Source organism: Schistocerca serialis, chromosome 3 (genome assembly GCF_023864345.2).
Source record: "Schistocerca serialis cubense isolate TAMUIC-IGC-003099 chromosome 3, iqSchSeri2.2, whole genome shotgun sequence".
Lineage (NCBI taxonomy): Eukaryota > Metazoa > Arthropoda > Insecta > Orthoptera > Acrididae > Schistocerca > Schistocerca serialis.
In genome coordinates, this window is record NC_064640.1 from 656,366,227 (window position 1) to 656,388,340 (window position 22,114).

At 41.1% G+C, this 22,114-nt stretch overlaps 1 protein-coding gene across 2 annotated transcripts in view; it reads left to right on the forward strand.

Moving 5' to 3' along the window:
* Positions 1–22,114, forward strand: part of LOC126470537 (F-BAR domain only protein 2-like) — a 302,833-nt gene that overhangs the window by 136,808 nt on the left and 143,911 nt on the right. Inside the window, exons 8-10 of one of the 2 annotated variants that reach the window (XM_050098467.1) lie at positions 4,010–4,138; positions 9,294–9,393; positions 9,658–9,821. In XM_050098467.1, the coding sequence (XP_049954424.1) occupies positions 4,010–4,138; positions 9,294–9,393; positions 9,658–9,821 (393 nt within the window). The remainder of the gene's footprint in view (positions 1–4,009; positions 4,139–9,293; positions 9,394–9,657; positions 9,822–22,114) is intronic. The other variant, XM_050098468.1, reaches the window with a different exon arrangement.

The following is a 22,114-nucleotide window of genomic DNA, read 5'->3' on the forward strand; positions in this document are numbered from 1 at the left end:
ATTTTGTTGGTGTTAAATACTTTCAGTATGGAGTTTTATTAATGTTGCATGCCTAATTACCTGTAACCACATACATTTACTGATCGATTTTCGTGACAGACATACAGATTAACTTGTTCTGTCACATTCTTTAATAAATTTTGCACAGGTTTTTGACTTTTGATCAAAATTTTTGTTATTATATTACATGATTTTTTAATATTTTAGAAGAGGCCAAGACACATCCCTGCCCTCCCTCCCCCCTTTATCCCACCCTCCAAATCAACATAATCATTGAGAGAAAAAAATAGTGTTCCATATTAGCATTTATATATTGAGTAGTAGAGTGTGGACCCTCACACAGAGCTGTCCAAGAACAAGGTCCCAGTGAAAGTGGTTTGCCATTGTCATATTCTGAGCACTGAAAGTGATGCTTCCAGGGGAATTTTTGCAGATGAACTACAGACATTATATGCTAAGACAGAGTTTTACAAACCACCATGGCTAATGGCACAGATTACTGCTGTTGATACTGTAACTCTGCTTTCATCTAAAAAGAAAAGAAAAAAATGTTAACTGCCATATTCGTGTGGAAGAAATGAATACTAATAAAACTATTTCATTGTAGGATGTTCATAGGGTGTCTGGCAGGCTGAAAAGCTCTTAGTACTAGGTAATATGTGATTTGATACATGAACTGTATGTAACTGAAAAATTGGAACAAACTCGACACACCTTGTGTTGTTGAACACCAGGGAGTATTGCTGTGACATAATTAATGTATTAATTGTAGATTTTGTTGTTTTTTAAGTGGTATTTCCTAGAATACCTCCACCAAGTTGCCAACACTAACTTCACTAATAAATTTGCTGTAGCTCACTTCATATTACAGGCAATGAGACTAGCAGTATTTGCATAAACTTCTATGGTAGATTGTATTTTTAGCCATATCTTTTCATTACCAAGCAGAACTAAAGAAAGGAAATGTGTGTGTGTGTGTGTGTGTGTGTGTGTGTGTGTGTGTGTGTGTGTGTGTGTGTTGCTTGACACAGTATGTCCTTGTTGGCAATCTAACAATTCTGTTTTTGTTCATTGAATTCATATTGTAATTTTTTGTTTTTGTTTGTATGTTTTGCTTAAAGTATGGACTATTTATGTGCTGCTCGAGTGCTATTTAATGTGGAAAATTATTTTGCTTTTGATTGGCACTAACTATATAACTGATAAAAGTGTACTTTTATTCTGCTGTATGTAAATTGTTCTGAATGCTTTGACCAAGGAGAGTGTAGAAGTGAAAAAATTACAGGTACCAGAATGTTTTCCTTTCACATCTGTGCTAGTGTCCTACTCCCCATGTGATTTCCTTAGGTTAGTTAGGTTTAAGTAGTTCTAAGTTCTAGGGGACTGATGACCTCAGAAGCTAAGTCCCATAGTGCTCAGAGCCATTTGAACTTACAGAAGATAAAGCAGAGGTCACAAGCATCCCATCATTTTTATCTGCATATTGAAACATGCCATGTAGTATTTCTTATTTGTCAGACTTAGATTGTTCTAATTCTAAACTGTAAGTCAGTGAACATTGAAACACCCTCTAATCAAGATTTCACTGATGCTTGGAGAACACTCCACTTGCTGCACCACAAGAACTATTTATTTATGAACACAATGTCAGATCTGCGTTTTTATGTTTTAGTGGCACAATGAATGATCCACTTGCTTTAAGGTGCCTAATGACAGAAGCTCTTTCTTCATCAGACATTTTAGCTGTATACCTTTCGGCCATCTTCTGAGTGAGCTTACTATGTCTTTCGTATCACTTGAAATATGGCGGGAAGGTCTCTTCTTCTTTTTCTTTAGTGTTTGTACTGCCTGGTGGCAGGCTCTGCTGAGTGGATTTTTGGTGTCTCTATTTTGTTCAATCGTGAGCCATGTCTGGATGAAGACTTACAGCATTCAGGTTGTTGTGCAGTGTGTCAGTCCATCAATTTGTCGTCCCTTGGCTCTGTTTCCTGCGACTTCCCAATGTGTATGTTGTCTGTACAGTAGTATCACCCTTTACATGCAGTGCATGTGCAAGCCAACACAGATGGCTTTCTCATGTTTTCTTCTGGAACAGTACAACCACAAAACATTTCCTGAGAGTATCGTTTGAAACTTGATCCAGTTGATTGATGCTGCTTGTCCATGTAAGCATGACCCCTAGTCGTTGGCCTCTTTTGTAGCTGGCCAACACTTGGTGCCATAGAGAGTAGGATAGATGACAGTCCACTAGATCTATGACTTCAGATGATACTTAAGCTGATGATTGCAGGTGACTCCTCTTGTCGTTCACCACTTTATCCAAGCTGTCTGCGTCCTAGCATTGACCTTCTCTGTAAGTTGGCCATTGATAGAGATTGTAGAAATGAAATGCTTGAATTTTGATGCTGTTCGTGGAACTTCCCTCTCAAGGTTTGGTGGCTCAACTTCTCATGGATCTGATGTCATGTACTCAGTTGTCTCGTTGTTGAGCCATAGGCCATATTGTGCAAGCCGGTTGTTCCACACTTGTTTGGCACTGGAGATCAAACTTGTCCTCCGCAGTCAACATGACATCAGCGTAGAGAAGATCCCATCTAGTGTCATATGCAGGTCTGATGTGACAGTGCCCATCACAAGAACGAACAGCAGTGGTGATAAGGCCAAGCCTTATTGGACTCATACTGTGATGTGAAAGTCACTGGATTTGCCTGCAGCTACATGAATGTAGCTTTTTGCTTCAACATACAAAAGCCATACCCTGTTAGGGTGCTCTGGAATGCCATGTACTTGAAGCATTAACCTTATTGGATAATGTGATATCTGATTGAAAGACTTTTATAGGTGTAGAAAAGCAAGGTGCTGTGGCTTGTTCTTTTTGCAGTATTTTTCAACCAGCATCTGTGCAACTTGGATTAATCAGTTGTGACCCAATTTTGTGCAAATCTGGCTTGATCCCTTTTGATTTGAGCTACCTTACAAATACTTTTGTCAAGGATGTGTTCAAAGATCTGCATCAAATGGCTCAGGAATCTGTGTGGACAATAATTAAAACAGTCAGCAAGGCTTCCTTTCTGTTTGAAAATGGCTGAAAGATATGGCCGAAATATCAGCTGATGAAATAGTTTCTGCAGTTGCATGCCCAACATGTAATGGATCACACATTGTCAGATATTTGTATTTTGTTTTCAATATCAGTCGGCCTCTGTAGCTGTGCAGTGCAATCAGTATGTTTGACTGGCACACAAAGGACTCAGGGTCAATTCCTGGTGCTTCCAGGATTATTTCCTCAATGGAACAATTGGAATAGGGTGGATTCAGCCTTGTGAATCCAATTGACACCCTACCTGAATGAAATGTAGGGGTTCCATTGTCTGGAAAGCTTGACAGTGGCAGATAGAATGATGTCCTGACCCCATGCCCCTCCATATTGCATTCAAATGACACCATATGGCAGAAGATAACATGGCAGCAGATTAGTACTGCATATTCCTCTTGGCCTGATCGCAGAGGTGGCAGTTGCCTTTCATGGTGTTTCTTTTTTTATTGTTAGCAAAGAATTATCATGTTATGAAAGATACCCAATGAAGCTATACTTCAAAACTTACTTCCTTTTTGTCTTTATGTTCCATTCAATATTATCTTGATTTTTGAGGTAACACAAGATTAGTTCTCCCTTTAGAGTGGTTGAAGCAGCACTGTGTGTGTGTGTGTGTGTGTGTGTGTGTGTGTGTGTTTTCGGGGGGGGGGGGGGGGGAGGGGGAGAGTGGTTAATGCGTGTTTGTTTTTGCATGTGCACTTCAGTGGTGAATTTTTAAGCAGTTGATGCAAACAACATAAAAAACTGTTAAATGCTGAGGATTCATTACATCACATTTTCCTTGCTATACTTGATCAGTTTCCCAAATAAAAGTAGTGATCTTTTCCATTAGATGATCAGAACAAACAGTGTGAATAGTACATAAAAACATCACCAGTAGATTTGGCAACTTGGCATGTTGTATGTTTGCAGGAAGCAGTGGGAACCCTGAGGGTGGGAGTCTTCCCACCTCAGCTCCCACGAGCCCAACGACTGGGGCCGGGGTTCCTCCCACTGGGAATGCAACTTCGCTAGCACGGAACCCTTTGCGAGGATCAAAGTGTAATCTCTCAGCCTGTCACCCTAATAGGATCCTGCTTTTGTATGCTTTGGTTTGCTTGTTGCTTTGGTATGCTGATCTTGGTTGTTGGTGGGACTGTGCTTGCTTCTTCTTAATTTGCTCAATAAATCACATAATTTAGTAATTATAGCAACAGCTTTCAGTTTTACACTCTGGTTTCTTTTTCATAGCACATTCATCTATAAAATTTTGGTTTATGTACGCCTTCACCAAGCTACTCTTGTTGGTATGTGCAAATCTATGTTTTTGTAATGCTTAAGTTCAGCCTTATTTTTCGTTATGCAGACCCTGTAAGAAATGAGTTTCTCTAAGCATTTTGTATTGTAGAACATCACAATCCTGATTTAGGCAATTATAATGTGTTAGTAAGGAAACTATGCTTTTAGGTGACATTAAGCAAATAACTTCAGTTAGTAAACAAGAGACTATGTAGTTGACTCTTGGAAGTTGATCACCCACTGGTAGTATGTTAGTTTACAAAAAGAGGAAAATTTTGGCTATCAAGTGTAGCCCCATTACTTCAAATGTTGTTTACCCTTCATCTATTACAGTAAAGTATTGTGCGGGTGGAATTATTTGTGTAATACTTGTGGGAGTGCAAGTATAGACATTGAGCCATTAAAATACAGCAGCAGAGTAGTGCATTATCTTGAGACCTAATTTATACAATCAACAAATTAAATTCTAGTTGGTATGCATTGGGAAGTCCACCAAGGTAGTCAAATGTATTAAGTAATCAACTTTTAGAAGAAAGAATGGTTAAAATCTGTTTTCTTAGTTAGCAGTTAGTGTTTTGGCACGCCAGCCAGGATTTTAAAGCCTTTAAAGTCTTTTCTGCTGTCAATAAGTTTAATGTTTGGGTGATAGGAATTTTTATGCATGCACGAAATATACTCAGATGTTTGCCAATATGTCTAACGCATATAACTAGCATTTATAACAGCTGGAAAAATTTGAAAAAAGTATGTCATCAGTTATAGTAGTCTGGTGGATTAGGTGGGGAGTGAGCAGACTGAATTTAGTTGCTGTAAGCTATACGGTGTACAGTATTCATCACATTGGTGTATGGAGCTTAAAAGGTTTACAGCTAGACATTATGGCAAAGGTTAATTGGAGGTTATGTTGCTTAAGGCTCTGTTAACGATTGTTGCTTTAAACCTTAGAAACAAATGATTTATGTGTGCTGTGTGATGAACATTTGCTCCTGTGTCATTGCGACAGGACATGTGTAAAAACTGTGGAAATAATTTTTTGTGACATTTAAAATGCAGAACACAAGCACTTATTCAATTTTTCATTTGTTTAGTTCAGTGAAGCATCCTTTTTGAAACTATAGCTTCTCCAACTGAAGTGCAGTTACTTTGGCTGGTAAGAAGTTACTAATATGCTCTGACATATTTTAAAAACAAAACAGAATATTTTGTATTAAGGAAGACAACATGTGCAGGATGCTGGTGAGTATTTAGAAGCATATATAGACATATACTTTTTCCATCTCACTGCAGTGGAGAAGTGTGTCAGATAATTGGAAAAAAAGTGATTTATTAGGAGACATTCACAAGGTTGCTGTTCAGTACAAACTATAGGGTGGACAAAATAAAACTGGCATAGAAAAATTTTGTGCAACTTAAAGTAGGTGACCCGAACTACTTACATTATCCACATCCGGGAGGGGAGGAGACCTTATCATAGAAGTTGGGTTTTGGGTGCTATCTTAAGATGTACAAAATATTTTCTGGGTCAGTTTTGTTTTGCCTGTCCTGTGTATAAAGCATCAGAGGTTCATTTTCTTTTGTTTGATAACTCTTGTGTTCTGTTGAAATGAATAGCTACATGTCTAAGACATATCTCACTGAAAAAGAATTGATTATATCTGAATTTAGGTGAGGGATGGGAGGTAAGATTTTCATTTGGTTGCTTGACATCAATGCAGTTCGTATATGACAATTGTTCTGTTAATTCTGGGTATGGAAAATGTTACTTATTCAGCCATTCAATTAGAAAAGTGTAAAGGTAATAGGAAAAAATTAGATATTGGAGGAAATTTAAAGTTTTCAGTTTTTTGTTTTTGTTTGCTGTAGTAAATTTAAAATAGTGCACTCTTCACTTTCGGTGTTGAACTGTGTTTATTTCATTTAAATATTTGGCTGTTAGTGTGATGCAATGGAAGTATTGTTATATGTTTGAGCTTGCTACATTTAGTTTGTAATTGACATATATTAAAACTTCCTTTTTAACATTATTAAGCTTTTGTATCTTTGTCAACAATATTCCTTCACACGATTGCTGCATGCAGTAACACATTTGAAATTTAAGATAAGTATTTATATTTAAACTTTTAGTGGTGACAGAAATAATGTTGATTTCTTTCTCTTTTGTTGTAATAAGATTATCATTTTTAAGTGGTATTTTCTAGTGCTCTTATCTTTTAAATGAGTCAATTAAGCAAAGGGTTTTCTTTCCTCTTTTTACCATTGCACACTTTACCACTGACTCTTCAATAAGTGTACTATGAGAATATGTGTGTTAGCTAATCCATCATTCCAAAACTCCTGGCATCTGTTCTTACCTAAATGTTGGCGGGATGTGTTGCAATTTTCTTTTATCGTTAGAGCTTATCATATTAGTTTATAACATAGTATAATTTGCCTGTGATTAATTGGATTGCTGTCATTTGAAACTGTAATTATTTTTGTATATTTTTTATCTTTCTTAATTTTGTTTACAATAATCTAAGGATTTATTGTATTTCTTTCTTTTTTCTTGCTGACCAAATGCGTGGAAAAATGTGCAGGCGACTCTCCAACTCGATCACCCTATTCTAGTCTCTCATCCTGGACCACAGGTTTCTGTTCTTGTTCACTCCCTCTATGCACTTGCTTAGCCACATTCAGCTAAGAAATTAAGTATCAGACTTCTGCATAATGCTTTTGTAAAATCAAAGAATATTATGCTGAAGTAATGAGCTTTCCACGCAAATGGTGATTGTATCACTCAGTCATAGCAGAACTTTACACAAATGCTGCCTGTTTTGCTATAGTAGAAAGTGTTAACTGTTTTTTTGTGTGTGTCAGCATTTATTATTTGTATGAACTTCTGAAAATCTAGTCTTTGCATTCATAGTAAACACTGCAAAGTAATTAGTTTTGTGAGCTTGCTAGACATTTTATGTGCATTTACTGCACTACTGGTGTATAACCTTACTTAGACTCAAAGAAACAGGAAATTTTTTACTTGCTTGGTTCTAAAATTACTTACATCCTTCTGTACTATTGTTTCCTGATGATAGCTCTTGTCTTTAGAGGAAGAATAGGCTGTCAGAAACCTATAGGATTTTTGTAGCCAGACATGTATTAAAGGGAAATAAAGTAAGATTTACTGGCTGTTGGCCAAATGTGACATTGAACTATAATTATAGTTATGCTGAATCAACTTATTCCTGCATTTTTGTTGTGGCCTACATATTTCTTATTGTCCTCGCATAGAGCAAAGTAGTGTGAACTGTTCACCAGAAAATTTGCACAGCACAATAGCAAAATGTAATTCTGTTTGTCATAAGAAAGCATATTTCTTTAAGAGTGAACCAGAACTCCTCCAACAAAATTTTGCAGTGGTAGTATGGTCCAAAAGTAGGGGGGGGGGGGGGGGGGGATAGTAAACATGGGCTCTAATAAGCATTCTTTAAGAACTGTCAACATTTATCCAGTACAAGAGATGTTTTTCACAGTAGCAAAGATGAGCATGTGCTCATAGTTCTTAAATTATGCTTTTTTGAGACCACGTTTACTGTACTTTTTTCTGATTTTGGCTCATACTACCACCTCTTAAAAGTTTGTAGATGGATTTTTTGTTCACTCTGTATAAATGGCTGACATTTGCTACTTATGCATTGGTGTCTCTGTTCAAAGAAATGTCTATTTAAAATTTTCAGTGGTTTTCATTGCAAATAGTGAGTGCTAAACTAATTTGATCTGTCATGAGTAAAAACTCGGGATCATTTGCACTTCACCATACTTACAAAGATTTCTACATCATTTAAAATGTCACATTATTTACATTGATTGCATAATGAGGTTTGAAGTAGAATTAGCCACTGCTTGGCTGGAAACAGTTCAATCAATGTCACGTGTATTCAATGTCCATTCTGCAATGTGACACTGCCACAAGTACTTTTGTGGACGTTTTTTGTAGCAGCTTTACTTTTAGTTATATATATGTGGTTTTCTTTATGCTCCACATTGTCTGGTTACAATATTCTAATTTGTTTTCTTAAATATTTTCATTTGTTGTACATCACTTCATTTAAGGTGAAATTGCAGTCTTGTCAGACTTTTGTTTCCCTGTCTAGCATGCATACATGCACTTCATTCCATATCCTGTGTACATTGTCATCAATCACTACCGAAAAAACTGCAAATTCACTTGACTTACAATTGTACTTCATTGTTTTCTGAAAATGGGCACCATGGCTAGTGTTGCCATAGGTACAATAAAAAAATGTGGTTTGTTTAGAGCTGCTGCATTGTTTTGACATTCGTGCTGCCAGCATCGTAGCACTGATTCAACTGGTGTCAGTCTAGACGGCGAAGTGAAATGGAATATTTTTAACCAAAAAGTATACATCGTAGTGAAAGGCCAAATTCATTAATTTGTTGGCAGCATGTACTAGTTTTTGTTTTGTTTTGATTTAAACCAAATATTAATTGCCATTTATGTGATGACTGAAAAGTAGGTAATGGCCACATAAGGCTGAAAAACAGTTACATACTCAAATATCTGTATATTGGTTCTTTTTCACGGAACATACATTTACCAAAGAATTTGGGTAATATTGCGTGAAGTTTTCAAGTGGGACCAACGCCATTTGACACAACAGCCAGTAAATATGTCGTCTAAAGGTTCTTTTCCATTATCACTGATATACAGCTCACATAATTACTGCAGTGTTCTGAATTAGTTGTAATTTTTTAGTAGTTATGTAGTTGCCTCTTCAGGAGTGCACAAAGTGAACATTTTTTGATAGCCTGTCTAAATATTAGCATTTAGTAGCTTCCCAGTTAGCAATTATAATAAGAAATGCACAGTAGAGTTTTGTTAATCGATGTAAAATATTACAGAATTATGTGTGATTTGCAGGGTTTTTAAGAAGCAGGCGTGAGAAGCGTAAGGAAAAGAAAGCGAAAAAGAAGAAAGATGGCATGGATAACACTAGTAGTAAAGAAGAAAAGTCAGATGTGTGAGTAACTATTAATCATTCAGGTAGGAAATTCACATAGTAGAGTGTCATATCACCTTAAAAACACATGATACATGGGACAACCCTTGATTCAATTTTCCTAAATTGTTAAAATAATATATGCTTTGTGGCTACATTGAAGAAACTGGTTTCCATTCCATTTAAAGGTAGTTTATACTTAAGTCAGAAGTCTCAAAATTTTATTTTTAAAAATGGACTGATACTATCTCTAGAGACTAAAGTCTTTGTTGTTCAACTCTTCAGAAAGAATGGAAGTCTTGATGCTTCCAGGGAAGACAAGGATGACAATAGGAAGTCAGAGACACCAACTCCTGAAGTGGATGAGGAGGGCTACTGTATCAAACCTAAACCGGATCCTTGGGAAAATGATAAAGGGAGCTTTTATTCGAGCTCAGACACTGATTCAGGTGATTTATTTAGAGCAAGAATATATTTTCCTGAAATTCTCCACATATGAGCTATGGTACCTAAATGTTAGATGTGTAATTAATGATGTATGGCAGAATTAGTTAAAGGTTTAGATATGTGGACTGATTATTCATCACGATTTGTCTTAAGAGTGCATAATAATACCTTCATTACAGTGCTGTCTAAACCTATTCATGCCACTTCTTGTTTTGTTATGTCTATGCACTATGTTTATGTTATGTATATACCTTCTATGGCTTTTCAGGCCTAAATTAATACATATTTGACACAGAACCGCTTAGTGTATTGCTTTACTCTTGCCTTAAGGATCTTTCATTATGTATGTGTTCTAAGTTCATGTTCGACATCTAAGTTTAACAGGACTGCAGCTTTGACTGGCACTGCAATTGTTTTGAATGTCACTGATTTTTAGTACCTATGAGTAATTGTTGAAATTCTTTAAGACAATATAGTCACATCTTTGTTTTTTAACATAGGAAGTTGTTGTAAACAATATCTTTAAAGATGAATGTAGAACATTTTTCAACATTTAGGAGCATAAGTTTTATGGAAACAAAACTGCTACTAACATAGAAAATAGTACTTTCAAAATTTCAAAGCTACGTCTTTCTTGGGAAGAGAGGAATGAATACTCAGGATAAAGTATTAAAATATTGTAGAAGCTGTAACAGAAAGAAAATCCCCACTCACTTCAAGAGTTTAGAGAGACATATAATTTAGGTAGGAATCAACATAAGAGTTGAAGAGATGAACTTTGAAGTACATGTTGCAACCCAGTTGTTTTTATTTTCCAGTAAACTTGTACATGACATCCACAGAGTCAGCAGATTTATGATCTGTAAGGAATATGACCAAACTGACTTGAATGCCATCTATTGATGTCTTTCAGTACCTAATTTTAAGTCTGGGAAGTAGCTGTCAGTAATCACCTTCCTTATTTGTGGTCTTGTCATAACACCTCCTTCCACTTTTGCATCGAGTAACTCTTGAAACTTCTTTCACAGATATTAAAAGGTATCTAAGTCTTTGTCCAGAGCCATTACGAAATTTATGAGTTCCAGCATCAAATGAAGATGGAGCACGATATCTTTGTCATGATCAATCAGTGGTACATTTTGGCTGCACTCTCTCTCTCTCTCTCTCTCTCTCTCTCTCTCTCTCTCTCTCTGATCAACTGTATATTCATTGCGTAGTGGTGTTTTTATCTTTACTGTTCTATTTGCATATAAAACAGTTGTACTTGAGTACCTTGTTTTTATTCCCAAGAGTGAATTCTTTCAAACGACCACAGCTACACCGGTTGCATTCATAGTGAGTGTTTTTTCAAGAAGTAGTGACATGCTGTTGTATGTCTCTTCAAGTCTGGCAGAATATCCAGCAAATAGTGATGCATATGTTTCTGGAGATAGTAATATTGTCTGAAGATTAGTCTTATGTGAATGAATTAACAGTCATGAATCTTCAATGTTGTGTTCCACACTCACGATGTTTGATGTCTATACTCTAGCAAATAATGCCACCTATTGCAGAGAACTTCAGGAATTCCTTGTGTCTATGCCAAAAGTGTGAGGTTGCTTTACACAGTACAAACAAAGGATTTTGTAAGCCTTCAACAAAATAGTAGTGCCTTTTTACTACCAGATCCAATAAGATGTCACATAGCTCAGCATCATTTATTATGTCTTCAGCATGTTGTTGGTCAGTCTGAATTGTTAAAGAGATGAAAATGCATTATCTTCTTGCATTTCTGAGTCAACAGTGTATGTTTCAATGGCTTTTGATATTGAACAAGTGACAGGATCATTAGAAATTGGTTTAGGAACTGAAGGAACATCTGGATACATCACAGGTGCATGAGTTTTATAAGAGAACTTGGTTATGTTTGTCGTTCAGAAATAAATCTGTGGTGTGGTTTTTGGACTCTCATCATATCAAGAAACTCTTTAGGCCAGACTGTTGTTCTTCTTTTCCTTCTGTTTACAACAGCCACAAGTAGCCACAGTGGACATGGTGACCCCAGTTCAGTGTGATTAAACTTGAAAATATTTAGATGTTTGCATAAATTCTGTGCAAAGGACAGGGTCCAAGGGAATATTATGATGGTATATGAAAGATAACGAAAACAATAAAAGTATTTCCAGCAAATGGTGTTCCATGAAAAATAGAATTTTATCAGTTTCTTAAAAAGCTTTACATGAAGCTTAACAGTTTTCTGATTTTAAAGCAGCTTAAAAACTGCTTTGTAAGATGTAGATATGAGAACAGATTTCCTAGTTTGTCCATTAGTGTTATTATATTATAGCCATTGCTAACAGTGCAAGAAACATCTTTGAACAGGTGGTGCACTGCCATCTTGTCTTGGTTCATGAATTCAGACACCACACTTCCAGTGTGGGTTCGGAAGATGGCAAACCATAACTGGTAACATGATTGTGGGACACAGATGTGCAGAACACTATGAGAAGATTTTGAATAGGAGAATAATACTGCCCACGAGGAAGGTTTCTAAAGGTCACTGTATTTAGTATCACAGTCAGTGGCCTAAAGCCCATGATGAGCGGACTTATACAAGATTAACTAAGCCTCATGGTTTGTTGGATGTGAAAATTTTTATTTAATTATCAAATATTGGTATTCTGTTTGAGAGAGAGTGACTACCCATTGAAATGGCATTCACAAATGAGAAACAACACTTGGAATTTTTGCAAAAGGACCTTGCAGCAGTTGCTGTAGAACAAATGTCAGTCTGTATATAATCTTAAACCGAAGTTCTGTCCTGGTTGCTACTGGCTCTAATAGGATATACAAGAGTGTGTACACCAGATAATATTTTTAAATATTTCATGCAGTGTCTTCAATCAGCTCCACAGTTATGCATCAACACTGATAAATCTAACCAGGGAGACAACCTTTGCTGTTCTGTGCTTTCTGCTCATCACGCATTAGTATTCAGTTTACAAAAGATATTCATACTCTGTGATGGATCATTGAAAAGATAAGTGGGTGGGATTGATGAATAACAAGCTGCCTTCTTCCATATCAGCACTGCACTTTTAATAATAAGAAAACTTTAGGTTGACAGATTTTGAAAATCAGCAAGATGGGATACATGTCACATGAATGTAACTGGGTTCATGTTTTCATTGCAGCTGTGGAATACTACAGTTAAATTTTTGTTTGACTTAATCTGGGTGATAAATCTGGAACAAATAATAAGAAGTCAGTACCAAAACACATTTATTCTCATGGCAATAAAGGAGAAACATGAAATGGAAGGTGTCCTTGTCATATAAAATACCAAGGTTTTTTACCTTTTATGGAGTTTGCTGGGACATGTACATTCCATTAACTACAAACCATGTAGAAACCAACAAATTTGATGAGGAGTGCTGTAATGTTTCAAAACAATGTTTTCTGTGTGTGAGGAAACAGAATTACTAACTTCAAACTTTCTTGGAACAAGGAAGAAGGTGATATTATTTGATTTTCACAAAACATGTGCACCTTGCCAGCCATAAGCACATGGCACCTTACTTGATGTCTCACTGTGTTCTGTGTGCCTACCCCATGGTTTGTAGTATTCTTCTTGAAGTTTTGAAAGCATCTCACCAGATGGCAGCACCAGACAGGTAAGGGACGTAGATACCTAACCACTCAACTGTGTATTACTTTAGTGGGACATACGTGTTGCATCAACCACTAAGGGGTTGACACATCTTCATATGGGACGTGTATAGATTCCTTTCCAAGTGAGAGGATCCACTGATGTGAAGTACTTGAGGTGTATAGCTTTTTGGTATGCTTTGTAGTATTTTAGTGTATATTCAGACAACAGGGTGGAGACCAGTTTGTCAGGTGATGTACAATCTGTTTTTCAGAGCTAGAGAAAAATGGGGTAAAAGTTTTAATGTTTCGTGAAATGCATTATCTGATTTTCAAATTACTAGGAGATTTTAATGTATCATCAAGGTAGGTAGCTTATCAAACATCTTGTAAGTAATCACCCTGTCTCACTTTCTGAGGTGTTTGTTTTAGCCTTCACTCTGTTTAAACTATCAACTATTTTAGCAGTTTGTGGTACAGAGAGGGCTGGTGAATATGAGTGAAAATGAGGTAGAGTGAATGGAATTTTTGCTGGGTTTGTATCTTAAGTAGACATAAGTTTTATCCCTCCTGCGGGATCGGGGGTAAGAATAGGCCTGCGGTATTCCTGCCTGTCGTAAGAGGCGACTAAAAGGAGTCTAAAACGTTTCGGCCTTATGTGATGGTCCCCTGTTGGGTTTGACCTCCATATCTCAAAATTTTTCCGAAGAGCGAGCCAATTGGGGAAGGGCGCCTTACTTGGTGCATTGTGTCCATCTTGCGTTGAGAACTTTCGCCAGCTTATTCTTTGTTGCATTGCAGTCCTGCCTGCTCTCCATCTCTGTGGCATGGATACATTCCTGCATGCACTTTCCGCCATGCAATGTGCAGTGCCACTTTCTGCACTGACAGCGACCATGGACTATATGTCACCTAAAATCCAGCACGGTAGCCAGTCTGTTGTGGTGGGGCCGCCATGTACCCTGTTGCTTGTAGCCCCCTGACAACACAGGGATCGCTCTGCTGATGCCTGCACCGTTTACTCCCCATATATGCCAAGGAGTAGATGCCCATCTCCCTGGGGCATCAGGACTCCCGGCAATGGCCATCCTGCCAGGTGACCCTTGCTGTGGCTGGGTGGTGCCCATGGGGAGGGCCCTTGGTCAGAGTAGGTGGCATCAGGGTGAATGACACACAATGAAGCGTGGCACATCATCTCTTGCTGGTGACCAGCCACCAGCAGTCTCTAAGCATTCGAGGGCTCATTTTAAAGCTAACGTTTATGACCCCAAATCGTTCCCCTCCCTGGCCACACCATGGGAGGAACGAAAGGCAATGAATGAAAGTGAAACGTATTCGCCCAGGTATCTTGTCTGTACCAGAGCTGATAGGGAATCCTTTGTATCTGTGAAACCTAAGTTCTTTGTAGTGCATTTACAGGACAAGTTTGGGGAGGTGGAGGGCTTGTCCAAAATGCGCTCTGGGTCAGTTTCGATAAAAACGGCATCGTCTGTCCAGTCACGCAGGTTACTTGCTTGTGACAAGTTGGGGGATATTAACGTACCATCACACCACATAAGAGTTTAAATATGGTCCAGGATATTATTTTCCATAGTGACCTACTTTTGCAGTCTGATGATGATGAGCTGCACGCCAACTTAGTGTCGAGGTGTTCATTTCGTCCGGCGCATTCATCGGGGTTCGAGGGACAATCAGGTTGCTACCAGTGCCTTCATCTTGGCCTTCGAGGGTGATGCATTGCCAGAGAAGGTCAAGGTGATGGTCTACCGATGTGACGTCAAGCCCTATATCCCTCCCCCGATGCGGTGCTTTAAGTGGTGAAAGTTCGGCTACATGTCTTCCCGCTGCACTTCCAGCCTCACATGTCGAGATTGCGGATGCCCATCACATCCTGATACTCCATCTGCCCCGCCTCCCATCTGTGTCAACTGCGGATAGCATCATTCACCTTGCTCGCCAGACCGTAGTATCTTAGAGGAAGAGCGCAAAAACATGGAAAATAAGACCCTGGCCCGACTGACCTATCCTGAGGCCAAGCGGAAATATGAACGACTACATCCTGTGCGCATGACTTCCTCCTATGCTGCTGCAACGACAACTGTGTTAGCCCCATCAGTTCAGCATATTCCAGCCAGATCACAGAGCTGTACGACTCCACATGCCCTCTTGCCCCTGGGGGGGCACTATCCCCCCTGTTGCTCCTGTGCCACCTACCTCGGGAGCAACACCCCCCCCCCCCCCCCCCCCACACACACACACACACACACACACACACACATTGGGGACCTCCGTCCCCGCTTCTAAGCCGGAGAAGTGTCCAACTTCTTCGGCTTCTCACGCTCGCAAGGGGTCCCTTGGGTCCCTCCCTTCCCAGGTTTCAACAAGCGGGAAGGCTGATGACTGACAGTGGCATAAGTGCCCACAACCAGCTGGTCTTAGGGCTTTGCAATCCTCCTCCGTCCCGGAGACTGAATCGGTGAAGCCCTCCCAGCAAATGAAACCAAAGGGGCAGCGTGAGAAATCAAAGAAGAAGAGCTCTAAGCCAAAGGAACTTGCAGTGCACCCACCTCACTGCAACCTTCGAGCTCTGCATCTGAGGACAAGGTGGAGATTCTGGCATCCATTGAGGACCTTGATCTCGCCGGTCCCTCGGACACGATGGATAGCACTTGCACATGTGCTCTGTCGGAGGCAGCAGGTGACACAGCAGCGTAATCTGCCGCCCCAGCCCCTTCACGCCTTTCTCAGCCATGGACAATATCATCCTCCAGTGAAACTGCAGCGGTTTCTTCCATCATCTTGCTGAGCTCAGACACCTTCTCAGCCTCCACCCTTTGCTCTTCAAGAAACTTGGTTTCTGGCAATGCGAACCCCAGCCCTCCATGGCTATCTGGGTTATTATAGGAACCGGGCAGTTTATGAAAGGGTCTCTGGTGGTGTCTGCATCTATGTCCTTCACTCCCTCCACAGCAAGTCTGTTCCTCTACAAACGCCTTTAGAGGCTGTCGCTGTTCGGGTGTGGACACCACAGGCTGTTACTATCTGCAGTCTTTATCTTCCACCGCATGGTGATGTCCCATAGCATGTCCTGGCTGTGCTGATAGCCCAATTGCCGCCAGCTGTTCTGTTACTGGGCGACTTCAACGCCCATAACCCTCTGTGGGGTGGGTCAGTGGCAACAGGTCGAGGCAGCTCCATTGAGCATGTATTGACACAGCTGTACCTTTCCATTTTAAATGATGGTGCCTTCACACATTTCAGTGTGGCGCATGGCATGTATTCAGCCATCGACCTTTCGACCTGCAGCCGTAGCCTCTTACCGTCTGTCCAGTGGAGTGTGCGTGATGACCTGTGTGGTAGTGACCACTTTCTGATCTTTCTGTCACTGCCACAGCGTCACTCTTCTGGGCGCCCTTGCAGATGGGCTATGAATAAGGCTGACTGGGACTTGTTCTCCTCCATGGCCGCTATTGCGCCTCTTTCTAATGAAAGCCATTGATGCGATGGTTCACTCAGTCACCACTGGCATCGTTACTGCCGCAGAATCTGCCAGTCCCCATTCTTGTGGGTCCCCTCGGTGGAGGACTGTGCCTTGGTGGTTGCCTGAGATCGCTGAGGCGATTTAAGATCGCCGGCGGGCGCTCCAGCGTCACAAGCGGCATCCATCTTTCGAAAACCTTATCGCCTTTAAACCGCTCCATGTGGGGGCCTGCCACCTCATTCGCCAACACAGGCAGGATTGCTGGGAACGATATGTCTCTACCATTGGCCTCCATGTCTCTCCGTCGCAGGTCTGGGCCAAGATTAGACGCCTCTATGGCTATCGGAACCTGTCAGCGTCCCTGCGCTCTCACTGAATGGAGCAGTTTGTACTGACTCCGACGCAATTGCAAACCGCTTGGCAGAGTATTTTGCTCTGAGTTCCGCTTCTGCGAATTACTCACTGGCCTTCCGCTCCATTAAAGAGCGGATGGAACGTTGGAGCCTTTCATATTGCACCCACCATCCTGAATCCTACAATGTTCCATTCAGTGAGTGGGAATTTCACAGTGCCCTAGCCGCTTGCCCTGATACAGCTCATGGGCCAGATCGCATCCACTGTCAGATGCTGAAACACCTTTCAGTGGACTGCCAGCTACGCCTCCTCGACCTTTACAACCATCTCTGGGTCAAGGGTGAGTTTCTGTCGCAATGGTGGGAAAGCATTGTTATCCCCGTTTTGAAACTTAGCAAGAACCCTTTGGAGGTGGACAGCTACCGCCCCATTAGCCTCACCAATGTTCTTAAGTTTGCTCGAACAGATGGTGAGCCGGCGATTGAGTTGGGTACTCGAGTCTTGGGGCCTCCTGGCTCCATCTCAAGGTGGGTTCCGTAAAGGCCGCTCTGCCGCCGACAATCCGGTGAACCTGGAGTCAGCCGTCCGTACGGCCTTTGCCCGCCGTCAGCGCCTCGTCGCTGTCTTTTTTTGACATGCGGAAGGCATACAATACGACATGGCGCCATCACATCCTCTCTACACTTCATGATTGGGGTCTTCGGGGTCCGCTGCCGATTTTCATACGAAATTTTCTGTCGCATCGTACCTTCCACGTGCAAGTCGCGGCCTCCCATAGTTCCTCCCAAGTTCAGGAGAACGGGGTACCGCAGGGGACTGTTTTAAGTGTGTGCCTGTTTTTAATTGCAATTAACGGACTCACTGTGGCTTTGGGAACATCTGTCTCGCCTTCCTTGTATGCTGACTACTTCTGCCTTTACTATAGCTCCACTGGCAAAAGCTGCTGAACGTCAGCTGCAGGGTGCTATCCGCAAGGCGCAGTCTTGGGCTGTAGCGCATGGCTTCCAGTTTTCGGCTGCCAAGACTTGTGTTATGCATTTCTGCCGGCAACGAACAGTTCACCCTGAGCCGCGGCTTTATCTTGTCAGCAAACTTCTTGCTGTGGTGGAGACAAATCGTTTTTTGGGTGTGGTTTTTGATGCCCGGTTGACTTGGCTCCCACATATTCGGCAGCTTAAACAGATGTGTTGGCGGCATCTTAATGCTCTGCGATGCTTGAGTCACACCAGCTAGAGCGCCGACCGATCTACCCTCTTACAGCTCTACCAGGCGTTAATCCAGTCCCGTCTGGGTTATGGGAGCCTGGCTTATGGTTCAGCATCCCCATCTGCATTGTGGGTGGTGGACCCAATCCTTCACAGCGGGATTCGACTTGCCACTGGTGCTTTCCGGACCAGCCCTGTGGACAGCATACTTGTGGAGGCAGGTGTCCCTCCACTGCGGTTCTGGTGCCAGCGTTTACTGTCCGCTTATGCTACGCATGTTTGTAGCTTGCCCAGGCATCCTAACTATCATCTTCTGTTCCCACAGTCGGTCGTCCATCTCCCAGAACGTCGGCCCCGGTCGGATTGTATGATCGCAGTCCGCGTCAGAGAGCTTCTCTCCGCGCTTGGGGTTTTCCCTCTTCCACCTCTTTTCCGGGCCCCTCTGCATACACCCCCGTGGTGTGTGCCTCTACCTTGCCTTCGGCTCGAATTGGCACAGGGCCCGAAGGACTCAGTCCCTCTGGAGGCCTTCCGCAGCCGCTTTTTTTTCCATCCTTGCCATGTATCAGGGCTCTGGCGTTGTATACACTGACGGTTCAATGGTTGCTGGTGATGTCGGTTATGCTTTGACTCTAGGGGACCACTACAAACAACATTCATTGCCGGCTGGCTGCAGTGTTTTCACTGCTGAGCTGGTTGCCATCTTTCGTGCCCTACAATATATCCGCTCCTGCCCAGGTGAGTCCTTCGTTATCTGTAGCGACTCCCTGAGCAGTTTACGAGCTATCGACCAGTGTTTCCCTCGCTCTCGTCTGGTGATGGCTGTCCAGGAGTCCCTCCATACTCTTGCCCGTTGGGGCCGCTCTGTGGTCTTTGTGTGGACCCCTGGCCATGTTGGGATACCCAGCAACCTGGTTGGTTTGGGGGATTAAAGGGACCAGACTGCTACGGTCATCGGTCCCTTGTCCCAAAATTTCAAACACCCACACAGAATAAAAAGGAACAACGGAAAAGACGACAGACGACACAGTACAAGAAAGACTTAGACAGATACCAGACAAAAGGAATTAAAATCACACAGAGTGTGACAGTGGTTGGCCGACCATAGAGACAAAAAAGGAAAAGCAAACCACCGAGAAACACACTAAAAAATCAGACTAAAAACCATAAGTTTTATACATTTCAACTACATCCATCTGACATTTGTAACAACCATATTGTTCAGTGCCCTAAGAACAAAAGCAACTGCCGCCACCACCACCACCACCACCACCACGAACAACAACAACAACAACAACAACATTGAGCAGAATGCTTTTGGCAAATCAGTTTTTGAGCTCCCATATAGAATAAGACATTTTACAAAAGGGTTTTACAAAGTTCGTGTAAGTATGCAATGCCTGTATTTGTGTTTTGTTTTATAACAGATTGAAAAATCTTTTCTGTTTCCTTTCTAAGAATTAAAAACGTATCTTTTTAATACCGAAAAATAAGACCTTGTAGAAGGACAACACCGTTTGTAGAGATATGTTAATATTTCTGAATCTGATTAATCAGCACTGAATCTATTATTATGCACATGAAAAACCTTTTTAAAATGTTAAATCATAACACATAAAAAACTGTGATTTGTCAACAATTGCTTAACTTGAGAAACCCCATCACATGCATGCGAATCTGGATTTCAATAGATTCGCAGTCAGAGTTGTATGGAAGCTAGTCAGCTGCTGTTCTGTGGTGTTCAAGTTAAGATTGAACACCACAGTTCTGTTGAAAGTGGTATGCCCTGGCATTTCATCTGTGAACTATTGCAGTCACTGACAACAGCTCTAAACTTAACATTGAATTCATACCTAGGTGTAATATGATAATTACATTTATATAAAATAGTAAGAGGTTTTCTTTTTCTTTCACATTTCGTTCACCCTCAGTAGGAGAAGGTTGGTCTATTACAAGACATGTAAGAAATGACCTTTATCATATCAACAGTAGGGTTAAGTTTTTCCTTTTTTACCTCGTGCCATTTTGTTGATGGCGCTGATAGCAAAGGAAAAGGGGTGGCGGGGGGGGGGGGGGGGGGGGTGGATTATGCTCCTAATTGGGAATTTACTTCAAGAGAATTTGACCTGAGCAACAGCTCTTGTATTCATCATACAGACGGGGGAAACCTTAAAAAACTGTGGCTAGGACTGCTGGCTTTGCCAACTTACATATGATCATCACTGTCTCCATGAGTGCAACAGATATTTGTTGTGTGTTCTCTGACACTGCCTCAGCCACAAGCTCAGTAAATTCACTCACACTGTTGTCCTGGATGGGTTTTCCTATAATGCAGCATGGAGGAAAGGCCGTTCCTTGTTCACATCTTCCATCATCCTTGCTCTACCTAAGAAGGCATTGCAGCTGTGCCAACTTGCCCACCACAGTAAGCACATGCTGGATTGTCATTCTTCATCTTTGTCAAAGTGGGACTGTTACAGTATGCCTGGAAACGATTCCACCATGACATGAAAGCCCAAGAACTTATACCATAGACATTGTCGGTGTCCTTTCTCCACCCATTGTTCTCTGCCATATCTGTGGCCAGGGTTAGTAGTAGTGGTCTCTTCTCACAAGTCTGGTTATCATCACACCTCCAAACCCAGTATGTAACAAACCTTTCTGTACTGTTTCTTCATTGTACATCACACAGCGACAGTAACCCTTGGAATAGTGCTCTTGTTGTTCACATCTCCATCCACTTCTGCTGTGTCTTCACAGGCACTGACACATTATATTGGTCAGTGAGGGTCTTGTAGTTGTGGAAGTGGTGTGCTTGTAGCTCTATCAGTGTCGTCATCGAGAGACTTTACACTGAACTTAAACTTTGTGCAGTCCATGAGTTTGCTGTTGAACTCTCTGTCCTTGCAGTGGGTGTACATAGTTGTTACTCACACTTTCATGTCACAGTTGTTCTTTGCCGTAACCCATGGACCTTTAGTCAGGTGCAACCCATGGTTCACAAGGTTACAACAAGCTATTGTTTTTGTTGAAGTCATCAAGTTAGTTCTTCCCTGCGGAACTACCCGATTCATCACCAGAGTTTCATCCAAAATCAAGCAAGCCAAGTATCATTCATGGTTTCAGTTTTTCACTTTCTGAGCAGAACTGCTGTGGGTCACTTCACTTCATTTGACTTTTCTACATCTGCTGTGCCTATTCTCATGTATTCCGGACATTTATGATCAAGATTTTGCTTTTGCTGTTACAACAGCAAGCACAGCGGTCTTGTTGATAATACGTGTTCATCACTTGTGCTGACCCAGGTGAAGCCCCAGCATGAAAGAAGTAATTGGTAGCAAAAAAGCCCACGACTGTCTGTGAACCAAATCCTAAACCACTTAGTATGTAGTGTGACAGTTAACCATATAGCTAATGAGGTAATACCATTTGTAGTAATCCATGGCAAACCCGAAAGGGAGGGTACTGTTATTTAAACAAATAGTTATGTAAGGATTTTTGTAGTAGTTTACACTTGTGCTAAAATCATTTACAACTCAGAGGTAACAAGTAAGAGTTTATGAAACAACACATTGCTTTAAGCAAGAGGCCAACTCTGAAATATTGAAATTTAACAAAATGAGGTTAT